General features: G+C 36.3%; 2 protein-coding genes across 3 annotated transcripts; one reads left to right on the forward strand and one right to left on the reverse strand.

Annotated features, from left to right (window-relative positions):
* Positions 1-299: 299 nt before the first annotated feature.
* On the reverse strand, positions 300-13,533 carry LOC138216033 (putative deoxyribonuclease tatdn3). Of its 2 annotated transcripts, XM_069198034.1 has the most exons (10): positions 13,277-13,531; positions 10,788-10,820; positions 10,303-10,376; positions 8,936-9,020; positions 6,490-6,552; positions 5,870-5,979; positions 4,831-4,886; positions 3,135-3,247; positions 1,491-1,571; positions 300-636 (listed from the first exon to the last, which is right to left on the reverse strand). In XM_069198034.1, exons 1-10 carry the CDS (start codon positions 13,400-13,402, stop codon positions 478-480), a joined length of 900 nt encoding a protein of 299 aa, XP_069054135.1. In that variant the 5' UTR covers positions 13,403-13,531; the 3' UTR covers positions 300-477. The 2 variants fall into 2 exon arrangements, with proteins under 2 accessions (XP_069054135.1, XP_069054139.1); XM_069198038.1 differs by lacking the exon at positions 10,788-10,820 and having other exon boundaries at positions 13,277-13,533.
* On the forward strand, positions 11,148-12,770 carry LOC102690979 (myosin regulatory light chain 11-like). The gene has a single exon (XM_015339151.2). It carries the CDS (start codon positions 11,211-11,213, stop codon positions 11,709-11,711), a length of 501 nt encoding a protein of 166 aa, XP_015194637.2. The 5' UTR covers positions 11,148-11,210; the 3' UTR covers positions 11,712-12,770.
* Positions 13,534-14,552: the final 1,019 nt, after the last annotated feature.

Below are 14,552 nucleotides of genomic sequence, written 5' to 3' on the forward strand. Positions count from 1 at the left end.
AGTTGTAGGTTGGTTGCAGGTATAGCTGCTGGCTATATCTAAAGATATGCACTTAATGTGAACAGCAGGTCTAATTCTGTTTGCATTTGACAAAAAACTCCTTTCTATACGATTAATAATTGTCTTTAATCCGAAGCTCAAAGTAAAATATGTCCCCCAGCCCATTCTTAAAAAGAATCACCATATTATTGTTATATATATATAGGTTACCTGATGAATGTTGCAGTACACAATAAAGTCTGCTTCATTTACATATAATCACTTGAAGGTAGTTTGTCTTTAAGAAAAAAAACTGCACCTGTTTTTCCAATCTGTTTATTATTTTTGGTTTCATTTATGCAAAGTGGTGGAGAAAATCTGATAAACCTGACACATGACTGTTATATAGGCAAAATAATCACATGAACGTAGTGGTATGCATCTGCAGGAGTATAAGTCCATTGGTATAAACAGCTGAGAGAATTCAGATCAGGATTCTCAGGTTGATGTTATTCTTTGTTGCAATGTCTTCTGGATCCTAGGGAACAGTCTGAATGCATTGTGTGTAGTGACCTCCATAACCTTCTCTGGCAGGATTCCTTTAACTTTAGCAATAAACTGACAGGAAATCTGAATATTCTTTGGCTCATTTCTTGCCTGTAAAAAAAAAAGTTGAATATATTCCCACTAAGAAATGTTAAAAATATACTATTAACATCACAGATATTCCATGGGGACACACAGAAATCACTGGGTTGTAAAACAAAAGGTACTGTACAATGATGAAGTAGGCAGGCATTTCAAAGAGAGAAAAGAAAGTGCTAGGAAAATTGCATCCAGTCAAGTTGTAAATATGCTGAAGGCCTCATTGCAATAGGGTTAAAAAAAAAGCTGTGCTACCACATTTTCCATTTCATCGAATACTGAAATACCATCTATTCAATATAAATATGAATAAGATTTTAGATTACTCCTTCATACATCAAATTTACAGTTATATTCATAGTTTCTTGGGTTATGTTTCAGCAATTTTGCAAAAATATTTCTGCATACATTTTCTTATTTTTAGCCTTAACTTCCTAACTGCCTTCTCATTTGTGGGCTTGAATAGAGATATTTTCTGACAGACATCAATAAAAAAGCCACTAAACATAGTTGCTAAATGCTTAATGTATCATGGAAATGGTTTAGTAAACTAGAAAAAAATGGGTCAAATTCTCAACGGGTGAAGACATTTACATATAAAACATGGACAGACACACATTAACATTTTGTTGGTCTCTGTAAAGGCCAACAGCATGTTGATTCTGTCAGCTACAGCAGTTTAACAGAAAGTTTAGTTTTTATGTTGCATATTAAATGCTCAAAAGCCAAATTAATCTGTTGTGCTCATGAAAAGTCACATCACTGCAATCATGTTTTAAAGAATGTAGATCTTTTAAAGTTTGTTTTGCTAAAGTCATAATAAAGTAGCCTGTTTTGCTTGCTGGTTTAAACTCAAGAGGACTCACCTCTTTATGTAGTCCCAGAGCAGGTGAATCAGTTTCAAGGCAAATGTGTTCCATTGGAATCTGTTTAATCAACTTCACACGCTAAAGTCAGTGGAAACAATATTCAAATTACTTATTTAGACTATTTATTGGTTATTATGACCCATGGAGAAAACAATTATTTAAACTTCATTATCTGCTTACATACCAAATACACATCTCCCTTCAAATGGTAATTAAATGTAGAAAAATCCTGTTCTGACAACAGCACAAATGCAAAAGCACAAATGTTACAGTGTGCTTGTTCCAAAACCACAGGTCTGCATGAATATCTGGGCATATTACTATTAGTATATTTACTGAAATCATTTCTGGTGGTTGCATATTTGGGTTAAGAAAATTCTTTGTCTGAAGACAGCATTAAGACCTGGTGCAAAATTAGAAATGTGACAAACCAGTTCTGGAAAGGATTTTAATAGTAGCTAACTTGCTACTAAAGGCTGTCAAAGGCCTATATGATTTGTAAATAGAGACAATGGGTGGTAATTAAACCACCTTAAACATACTGTTTGTAATTATTAGTGGTGCCTTACTCCACATTCTCACACAGGCTTAATTAACAATAATAATAATTGCTTACACTTATATAGCGCTTTTCTGGACACTCCACTCAAAGCCCTTTACAGGTAATGGGGACTCCCCTCCACCACCACCAATGTGCAGCATCCACCTGGATGATGCGACGGCAGCCATAGTGCGCCAGAACGCTCACCACACATCAGCTATCAGTAGGGAGGAGAGCGGAGTAATGAAGTCAATTTATAGATGGGGATTATTAGGAGGCCATGATTGGTAAGGGCCAAAGGGAAATTTGGCCAGGATGCCGGGGTTACACCCCTACTCTTTTCGAGAAACGCCCTGGGATTTTAAATGACCACAGAGAGTCAGGACCTCGGTTCACAGTATAGTGTTCCCGTCACTATACTGGGGCATTAGGACCCACATGGACCACAGGGTGAGCGCCCCCTGCTGGCCCCACTAACACCTCTTCCAGCAGCAACCTTAGTTTTTCCCAGGAGGTCTCCTTTCCAGGTACTGACCAGGCTCACACCTGCTTCAGTAGGTTGCCAGTTGTGAGTTGCAGAGTGATATGGCTGCTGGCCATAATTAATGGATCTAATAGGTATATAAAGCAGTGGCGTCAAACTCATTTGTTATATCTGGCCAGATGTGATTAAAATTTAGTTCAAACAGAACATAAATACCAGAAATACAGGTCTGCTCCTGAATTCTCCCAGTTTCAGGTTTGCATCAGACTTTATTTATAACCACTGTCCTGTTCCTTGTACTATTTGAAAATCAAATTTCACACAAGGATAGTCAGGATACTGAAATGAGCACCTGATGGAAAACCTGACTTTTTCAGTCACTGGTTAAGAAGATCTCAACATACTGTTTGTAAAACACAGATGTTTCTCTAGGCAGTGACAAAGTAGACATTCGACAATTTCAATATGCACACAGCATTAACAGTTCTGTACCATATGAACAGGGCCTTAAAGCTTGCCAGCATTACAGGTATTGTTATTATGCATGAAAAGCAGAGCACCATTTAAAGCTCATGATTAAGCATACCAATGTAAAAGAGGAAAGGAAATTCCTAACCTGCTCATTCCTACAGACTGCAGGCGGGAAGGAGAAGAAATATCCTGCTTGCACACCCTCCATCGCAACTGACGGCTTTCCCGCAAAGTTATGCAGAAGAGCATGCTGAATGCCTACAATAATAGCACAAGCACACAACTGAACAGCTCATAAATATAACAATGCATTTAGAAGGAACAAGTAATAGGTTTATTCCATGCTGAAAAGAGAAGAAAGAAAACACAACGTTTCGGCCGTGGAGCCTTCTTCAGAAGTCAATAACGATGCACTTAGCCTTGGATTTACTCTTGAATCTTGTGTATATATTTATTGTTCTAGATTTCTTTGCAAATCATATTTGTGTTGATGACTTCAAAACCTAATTTGTTTTACATATTTCCAAAATATTTTATCCAACTAATTGTATTTCCAATGCACCATATTTACTATTTTGAATTACAGTTTAGATCACTTTGAGTAAATGACTTGGTTGCCTGGATAAGTATTAAAATCAAGAGTGTATCATATTGAAATACAATAGTCATTTATAACAAAGTCTAATATATCTCTTATCAGATATATTTATATTATAATTAATACTACACTTTAATATTACAATATTACGATTAATATTACAATTACTGTAATTATTTACAGTAATTACTGTACTATTAATCTTTTTTTTAGAATATCACATTTTAATATCAGCATCTATCTGCAGGGGCCATGAGCTCTACTTTAAACAAGGTGAGACTTTGCTGCTGTTCCTTTGGAAAAAAATGTTAAACAACTAATTATGTAAAAACTACTGTTGGAAAAATATGCAGTGCATATTGTTGGGAAAATATGTATTGCATTCTTCTTCTGTAACAGAAATCTGCTTGTTGTTAAGCATTTATAATACATATATATTTTCTGTTACACTTTCTGTAAAACAATGTATAATGCATACATATTTCTTTTTGCAAATCAATTTAGGTAAATCATACAATACATATATTCAAACTGAATATTATGTTCAACCCTATAATGATTTCTACTCATTGAACCTTGGAGCTTTTTTAATGTTGCTATTGGCCTCAGAGTGGCATCTCTCACCAGCTTCTTCCTTACCAGGCCACTGGTTAGGAGGAACCGATTGATCTAGGCATGGTCTGGATGATATCATACACTTTCCACTTCTTAATGATTGACTTGACCATGCTTCAATTGGTATATAATCTTTGGATTTTTATACCTGTCTCCTGATCTGTGGCTTTACACAGCTTTACTCCTGACTTGTTTTGAAAGGCTCTTGAACTTTATAATTGAATCTTTGCTTGAAATTCACTGCCTGATTAACTGTGCTTATTCTGAAATCATGTGTGAACCACTATTAATCCACACGGAGGCATTAACAGCCAATCAACTAATTGTGTGACTTTTTAAAGCAGTTTTCCAGTAGTTACCAGTAGTTAATGTGGTGAATAGATTTTTTAAAATATTTTCCTTTGCAGATTTTGCTGACATTTAACTTTTTTCATCCATAAAAGTGTACAGGTTGAGCATTCAGGCTTCAATTTATAATATTCACTTTTCAGAAAATGAGTTCACATCATTTGTCAAAGAAATGGTATGTTGTTGGAAAGGAGTCAACATTCTTATGAGGTTTTTGAGTCCAGAGCTTTTGAGATAAGAATGAAAGCTATCAGGTTTTATTATCTCAAAGCATCCCAACCTTGCTCTTTCAGAATTGCAATGGTGATCGCTGCAGCTGAACGGGAGTGGACATTTCTGTGAAACCAAGAAAAAAACAATTTTCAATTCATATTTGTGCAGCATTTTTCAAATACGCAGTTCAGAATAATATGTGTAAGTAGTTCTGGGATGTTTGTCCAATTCTGTGTTCATTGCTGCATGTTGATTAAACCTTTAGTAATGGAAACATTTTCAGGCCCAATTACTGTAAGTTCATAACCAAGAATACAATTTTGTATTACTTTGATAACATGTCTCTTTCAGGGTATTGCAGTACTCAACCTACTTTTATTGGCTGAGCCATTCTGGAACTCCTGGGGCAACATGCTTTCTAAACAAGCTATCATTTGATTTGGAAAAAAGAGTGGCACATGCTTTGCTTTCAGTGATGAACATACTGTACAAGGGAAATATCGGGAATACTATACTATGAGCATTAAACCAGAGTAGATCAACCCGAAGTAAACTGTCAGTTCAATTCCATAATGATGAATCAGAGATATTTCCTATTAAATGCATTAGTTATTACCCATTCTTGCTGAAGCACACAGTGTATTTTGGATAATCACGACAGAATGAAAACTCCAATCATAGATGAAATTCAATTATATCAAGTGATTTAACTAATGTAACATGATCAATAAAAAATTGAGAAAAAACTGGCATTCTAATTTGGATCTCAAATGAAACTGCAGCTCTACATTTGAATACTTTGAAAAATACTGAAAAATACCCTTTTTCAGTAAATGTCGTTTTATGTAGTATCAGTCCTTCTCTTTTAGAAAGGAGCATTTAAGTGCACATTGTATAAGAAAATAAATAAAACAATAAAAAATGTAGTAATAGACATACAACGATAAAACAGGATAGCAGTTACAATATTTGTTTAATTCACTTTTGCCAACACATCTGTCATTGTGTTTAAAAAACCTAAATTGTTTACTGTAGAAAATTGCATGGGAGTTAATTTAAGTAATATTTCTTTCCTCTAACAATGTACTATCTAACAAAACACTCACACTGGCAAATCAAGTTCCTTGGCAATTTGCACTTGCTTTCTGAAGACTCTCAGTTGTTCCTCATGGTGCTGTGCGTCAGGGGCATACCAAGGTGTGTAGTCGAGACCTATCTGCAGATGTGGAGGAAAAGCTTAGTCTGAATTTGTTTTGAAAAAACTGTAAAACACTGTCTGAGCCTTAAAAATACTTAAAGATACATGGAAGATTAAATTTATAAGATACATACACTACAATGTACTTTTAATCTTTTCAGATATATAATAGATGACTACTGTACATACAGTACCTCAACAGTCACAGCAGATATTTTTTATAATTATGTACAAACCCTCAATGGCAAAACACATTGAGCTAATGTGGCAAAAGTGGAATAGCTGTGCTGCATAAATCTAAAAATTATTAATTTACATTGACGTACCAAAAGCATGACACTCCACTTTACAATCTGCAGGCAGGACAATGTGTTTCTTTGCAGTGTCAGTGCGTAGAGTTCATGCAGTGATAAAGGTCTTCAAATATTTTCTGATATATTGCCTATTTTAAATGTCAAAAACAGATGCTTTATGTTATTAGGAAATCATTTCTGTTATTTAAAAAGTCGTTAAGGCCCAGTTTTTTACCTCACCAACTGCTACTATTTCATCCCTGTACTTCTGGAAAAAGGGCAGGGCTGGCTCCAAATCCTGGAAGACAGACCATTAGCTGTTCTTAATTTTCATTCCTTCTATAAAAATGAAACCATATGTATTCGGTAGATAAAACAAAAATTTGAATAACCCAATATTAATATTTGATAGGTAATTGGGGGATGGGATCAAACCATGACAATTCCACAGTTCAGTTTTGGCACCAGTCCTAATTAAAACTAGATGTTAAGGGAGTGTTTTGCTGTGTGGAAAAACGATGACGGCAATGTTTCTGAATTGGTAACAGGTGTGCAACAAAAGCAAGTTCATAAATTCCGTGAAATGTTATTCTGTGCTCGGATGTGATGATGCATATGCATTGTGTTAACACATCCTAGCACTGTAATAGCAATGCATAACTGAGCTCTAATATTCCAGTGCAAAACTCCATGACTAAATAACTCAAACAGTTATTCACATTAATGCCCACCAATCCGCCACTTCTCATCCGTTAAGACTTCTTTTGCACAAATGTTAGTGATCATCCTCACCCTGATACAGAACATGTCATAAGAGCAAGACAAGCATGGGACATATGTCTTCAGACCCTTCACAAGTGATTTAAAGGGGAATTGCAGTCCCAGTTTCTCAGACCAGTTATTAAATCTCAGTAAAAAAATAAATTAATTAATGATGTAGTAAAATTTAATCAGAATTCAGAATTAAGCACGATAGAGTGAACTTTGTAAAGTACTATATGGTCTCCATTTTGCTGAGAAACCCTTGTCTCACCATGGACAAGAGTGTGAGTTTGAGCAGACTGTGACATAAGGCAGCCCTTCCTGCTCACTAGTCACTACAATGGCTAGTTTAATGTGATGTACAAGCGAATAAGTACAGGTTGTGCAGCAGACATTTCATCACGTTATGTTCCAATGTGATCTGCATGCAGAGTTAACAAGTAGAATTTAGATATCTATTATGGTATATATGATGACATGGCATCAAATAAGGTACAGTATCTATAGTATGTGTTGCATTATCACTGTACAATTATTGTTCATCAGCCTCAACGTGCAGGGCCATACTGGACAGAAAATGCAGGCTACCTTGATCACACAATCACTTCTCCATCAAACCTTGAAATTGGTTTGAGAGATTAGTGATGGTGTGGAGTACAACTAATGCTGAGTTCCAATTAGGATTTGCTGTTGCACAAACTGGTCACACTGCCCTGTGCTATGTGGGTGATTTCTTGTCATCAGTCCCCCTCCCACCCTTAACGCAACCCAGCAAACACAGACAGCTCACTCTCCAAAATGACAATGTTCATCCCCAAAAAACAAGGCATACCTTTGTGCACATAATGTTCAAGAGCTGGATTGGCCTTCATGATTACCCATCTGTTCTTGTGAGGTCTTATGAGACACATTGGATTGCAATGTACAGCTACATTGTCAACTACAGAGCATTGCACAGTTGGTCCAGGCATAGCTGCTCTCCATAAGCACTTGTGTGTCATCTGTCTGTTGAGTCATGTAAACTTCAGGCATGTGCAATGGCAGGTCACACCTGCTACTAGATATCTGCAACCACTGTGTGGTTTCATGAAATCTGTTACATCATGGCCAACTCATCTCACCTGTGGCTTGTGATTGATTTTTTTTATTGCACAGACAAACTTTAACTGAAACTAAAGTATCAATATGTATTGAAATATAAGGTGAAAGGACATCACTATTGATAAAAACAAGACCCCTAACTTTGTTTTTCACTTTTCTTCAATTTTTTCTTTCATTGTTTTTTTTTTGCCTTTCTGCCAACTTACACTGTGTTGAAATAACTTAAATGCTGGCGAACATGGAAGGAATGTGTAAAAGTAATTAATTTCAACACCCTTAACCAACTCCCATCGGCTGCTGGTGGTATTTTTATTAACCTACATTACTACCAAGAGTAATATCAGAAGATTTAATTGCATGTTTATGAACAAGCTATTCCAAAGTATTTAGGATCTGGTGCATGTATCCTCTGTTACATTTTTTTCAATTCAATGTAAATTAATTTATTTTAAATTACATAGTGATAACTATGTGAGTTTCACTGGTAATTCTGACAAAGCTTTGTCTAATACAGAAATCACAATAACAATCAACAGGAACTGAGAGAGCACTTTGCTAATAAAATGTTTTTCAATGTCACTGGCAGACCGGTAATTACTGTACCTGTATATGGTGGACAGGGGGAAAAAGGCAGTACACGATAAAGGTAGCCTTCTTCAAGAATCAAATTTAATTTTCTTATATAAGAAAATAAATGCAACAAAATTCTCCCACTCCTTTACACACACTAGTGACATTAATTCCACAAATGCCTCCCACACACACCACTGGCTTTGGCTCCTTCATGATGAATCAGCCGCAGGTATGTCTGCTCTTACCTCCAATCTGACACTGTGCTGGTCCTGGGAACCCCACTTTTGAATTGGGTGAATTCCCAGACATGGACCCACCAGAGCTGGATAGCTGAAATATTAAGAATAACACAAATTATGGAACTAAATTAAATAAATTATAGCAGACCTATTAAATTTAGAGTTACATATTCTGCACTGATATTTACATGTAAAAACTATGATAAACCAAGCGCAATACACATGTATTGTATCAAAATGTAATGAAACTATACTTGTTATTGGACTTTCATTAAAATTCTGTCAGTTTTAAAACAGATTTTGGTGTTCTGTAACAATGTTAGCAACATTAATGTAATTATAAGGTTTCATTATCTTTTTATTTTTCAAATAAATGTCACAGTACATGCTGCCTAACGTCGGACTCTTGGCTTCACCTTAAACATTCTCCCACAAGAAAAATGGAATTCATCTAATTCGTTGTAGCTTATTGACCAAATACTGATAATATGTATAACCGTTTCCAGCTGCAATCTAATTTTCACAGAACAATAAAAGTGTTCAGTATGGGTTTTTCGAAAAAAGGACTAACTCGACAGATTCCAAGCATTTGCAAAAATCAAAATTATGACTGGCTGATCATCAGATCAGCTTCCACGCTTCCCACTCCGTGTTTCTGTCACCTGGCAGAAATCTAAATAAAAGAGAAATGCACTGTGTTGGATAAGACAGTCCATATTTGGTAAAAGGATGTAAATCCATAAATCAGGGGATCTAGAGTTTTGCTAATCTTGGACCAAAGTCCTGGGGGGCTAGGAGTGACAGAAGGGTGATTGGAAATAAGGGACAGGTGGTGTCCTTAAGCTGTTCAGCGACCTCCGTTCAGAAATCAGGGCCTACAAGCAGCTGAATCTACACATACAAAGACACCCATGGTTGGGCATTCTCAAAATAACTCAAACTACTGTCCGCCTTAGGAAAAAAAAAACTGTAACCGTGACTTTTAGTAAAGACTGCTGAAAAGAACAATAAAGCAAAACATAATAAAACACAATGTTCAAAAGAAACGTTTATTTCATGTGAAAATACAAAACATATTTTCAGTTAGCTCATAGTAAAAAAATATCCTATATTTCATTATCACACATATAAGATATAGTGAACATTAAGAACAATATAAAAAATAATACCAGTACTTTCTGCTTGAAGTTGATTTAACAATTATGATCTGATTTTGGAAAGCAAGGATATCTGTCAATTAGTGTTACATATTGAAAATTAGCCTGTGGAATCTCAGCCAAAGACATTCTTCTTTCCATGACCTGATGATTTTGGTCAGAAATGAAATGGAATATAAAATTCAGCACTGACCCTTGTTCTTTGGTCTTTCTTACCTTTTACTAAGTTGAATAACTCTTTCAAATTCTTTTACTTCTTCTGTTACTGAAATAAAAGCCTTAACTCCAGTCTGCAACGAAAAAATCATTAATGAATAGTCATTTATTTTTAGTAGTAGTATTATAGTTGGCTGGTTAGTAGTATTATGTTGGTAACCGAGAACAAAACAGTCAATGAGCTGTAAAAAAACAAAAAGGTTCTGGCTCACTATTTAAATATCAGTTTAATATATAACACCAAATATAAAGATTATAATAAATGTTAATCTATAAAATCTGATTACTATTTGACAAGCACATACTGCAATATATCATTGTTTCCACTAGGTGTTGCACACTACTGTGCATAACTGTATGTACAGATTCTGCTATTATTTTAGATGTAATGTGTTTTAGCAGCACTTTGATGACAAGTAACATTGATTCGGTCTCTTGTTGTCAGATTTATGAACTGGATAATTAATCTAATTTTGCTGACTGACCTCTTTTGCTCTCGTAATAACATCTTCTATGTCCTGCAGAATGTAGAAATAACAAGGGTTATAAAGAGGAACAACAATAGACATAGAGGTTTACCTTCTAAAGCTCAATATCATGATACAAAAGCGCCACAAAGGGGCAGCTGTACACTCACACAAGTCACTCTGCTCCATATTTGTCCAGGGCAGTGAACACAGCTGGCCCCGACAGTGAAAATCTATTTCAAAAGACTCCCACTTTTGCAATCCACCCAAAACCGTATCCCAGCACTTGCTTAAGGGACCAATCAAGAGCAAAACTCTAACTTTAGCTCCAGTATGTTAATGAGAAATAGGATATTTAACCCACCCCCAACACGCAGGTCAGTTCGACTTCTGTTCTCTCCTGTTAAAAGTGGTCGTCAACCCTTCTGCCCAGCAAGAGCCATGGCCCCCAAGGCAGCCAAGCGACGGACAGGAGCCTCCAGCACAGTCACCTCTATCTTTGACCAGACTCAGATTCAGGAGTTTAAGGAGGCCTTCACGGTCATCGACCAGAACCGCGATGGATTAATCACAAAGGACGACCTGCGGGACACCTTTGCGGCCATGGGCTGCCTGAATATCAAGAGCGAGGAGCTGGACGCCATGCTGAGGGAGTCCAACGGACCCATCAACTTCACCACCTTCCTCACCATGTTCGGGGAGAAGCTGAAGGGTGCGGACCCAGAGGACGTGATCACCTCTGCCTTCAAGATCCTGGACCCCGAGGGCAAAGGCACCATCAAGAAGGATTACCTGCAGGAGCTGCTGCAGACCCAGTGTGACCGCTTCTCGGACGAGGAGATCAACAACCTATGGGCTGCTTTCCCCCCTGATATCACTGGCAACGTCGACTACAGGAATGTGAGCTATATCATCACCCACGGTGAAGACAAGAGCGAATGAGCACACTTCTTCCAAGGCATTCTGAGGAACTGAAGCTGGGGACCTACTTTCTTTTTAGCTTAATGGGAATCTAGCAATCTGTCAATACCAATCACATTAATTATCTGCTACATTGATTTTCCTTATGTTAAGAATGAATGTTACTGCCAGATGTCATCATTTAAAACATTTTCACTGCAATTTGGGAAATTGTGAAATATTACTTTAAAAAGCAATATTGCAATCTCTAGAACATGAATTGCCTTTTTGATGATGCGGAAATAATTAAGGTTTAGCAGTAAAAAATGAGAGCTCAACTGGAATGAAAATGATAAAACATTAAAGATTTGAGGATGGTGACTGTGAAGTCATGCTCTTGTGGACTGATTACAATATAACTACTATATACATTTTAGAAATCTGTGAATTTGGCTTTGAGAACCTTAATGGATCCATCGTATTTACTGTTACACTGAGTTTGCGGATTAGCAGTTAGAAAAAGAAGGGGCTGGCTGTGGCAACACTGTGCAAGTCAGGAGCTCGGAGTGAACTGGAAGGGTGGCCATCTTGAATAACTCTAGTCTACAGATCCCTTGTAAAATGTATTAAAAGGCAGTGGAGCAAAGCAGCCTAAATACAAAATGTGGAGCTGGAGATAAGCTTGAAAACTGCCTTTTAAGTGTGTCTCCCCCTCCAGGAGAAACAGGGAGACAGCTCTGTTGCTGTCTGTGCTGTACCTGTTCTTTTGATTAACACTTCTGCTCATTGTAATGCCTTAAAATGTATTTAAAAATCCTATAAAATCTGTTTCAGCACAATAGGGAGATGTGCTATTGCAATATGCAGCTGTTTTGTCCACCCTTATGATACTGTCATATCCTGTTTACAAGTATTTGTATTGCATTTAAACTAAAACATACAGGAAACTGAGTTATGCATTTCTTTTCAGTGAGAAAACAAAAAAGACTATTTCTAGAAGGTTAAGATGAAAACCAAAGAATGTGATTTTCTAAACAATGTACAGTCTGTAATTAGTCTTTACATGTGTACTGTAATGTCTCAATAAAACGATAAATCCCATGTTGTAATACAAATTCATCAGCACCAAAAACTCCAAAACTCGTGGTTCATTCCAGCTCAGAACATAAAATCACTATTTTTAACTTTTTCATGACTGAAAGGTCAAGAGATAATAATGTCTCAAATTTCAAGCGGCCAACGATCGTATGTGTGCTTTACGAAATGCTTCTTACGACTAAAAAACTGGACAAACTCTGTCTGTATAAAATTACATTGTAAAATAAATACAACATACACACTACATTGTATTATATTTACACGTAAATATATTTCGTAATCGTAAATCGGCGCTGACGAAGTCACGGGAAAGTATTCCACGTTTGGAATATACGAGGCAGAGGTTGTATAAACTGTATGTCAATTTACCAAAATATGTCCACGTCTTTCCCAACGTTATTGCTGGATAAACAAAACATCTATTTTCATTTATCTCCGCGACTATCTGTTGAACGCACGTGTTCAACAGCAGAACAGAGATTTGGTATTTCCCATACGTTTTACAGTACCTCTAAAAATTCCGGAGCTGAAAGATGACAGTGGCAATCAACCAATCCCACCACAGCCATTGAAATTAAAGTTTCACCACTCGCACAGCATTCTGGGACAGTGTAGTTTCTTTTCCACATTTGCATGAACAGTCTGGCAAGCTTGAAAGCCCGGACGGCGGCGTAAGAGTCACAGACTGCATTCCTTTCAATGGTGCAAGGATGTCTCTATAGTCTCAAGAACAAAACAGGGTTGTTATAGATGATCTTTCCACAGTGAGAGAATCAGTGCAAATACGAAGATTATATAAGAAATAAAAAATCCGTTCATGATCCAGAAAAGCATATACATGAACACACAAGAAGTGGGCGTGGAATATTAAAACAGTTAAATGCATTTATATATATTATTTTCATTTTATATACGTGTATTTCAGGATCATTTAATTAACCTACCATTCTCGCATTTCACGCATTTTTGTGTGACATTTTCTGACAATATATATAACTTATTTTGATGAATTCTGAAATTTGGATTTTTATGGACAAATATAAAAACAACATTTGACTTGGCTGCTGTCATATCTGAAAATGCATTTGATTAAATAGATTAAATAGATTGGAAATACGTGTTCATGGTATTATGGAAGACTCATTTGTAAGGTGGGTTGAAATGTTACTGTAGGTCTGTCCGGAAATCACATTTTTAACTAAAATGGTTTCCTTTCTCAGATACTTATATCTGTTCCAGAACTTACCCGTGTTCCTTATATCCTCATTTTAAAAAAAGTCAGATTCTATAGTTATGTGATTCGTCGGAAATGATAAAATGCTTCACATTTCCTAAGCTCATTTGCAAAAGCCAAAGAATGCAAAAGGTTCAATTCTTCCTGTTTTTCGTCATTATTATTGGGCTGCAAGTGCAAGAGTCATGACAAACTGGCAAACTGGCTCTCCCCAAAAATTAAAAATGTGGTTAGACACAAAAGCACAGACCAACATTAAAACCTCTCTCCCCGCTCTGCTTTTTTTGTGAAACCACGGCATAAAATGGCATTATACAAGCATTATTTTGAGGCACAACCTGAGAGAATTAAATCAGAATAAAAATATGTACAAAATAGCATTAGTTTATGCTTCCATTTTGTTACAACTATTCCTTCACTCGTTCACAAAATGATAAAGTGTTTACAGAATGGAAGAAAAAGGGACTTATTACTTTTAAAGATTTGTACAAAAGAGAAAGATTTTCCTCATTTCACAAGTTTAAAGACAAATTTGGCCTCTCACAAACACT

This window comes from Lepisosteus oculatus, chromosome 2 (assembly GCF_040954835.1).
Source record: "Lepisosteus oculatus isolate fLepOcu1 chromosome 2, fLepOcu1.hap2, whole genome shotgun sequence".
NCBI lineage: Eukaryota > Metazoa > Chordata > Actinopteri > Semionotiformes > Lepisosteidae > Lepisosteus > Lepisosteus oculatus.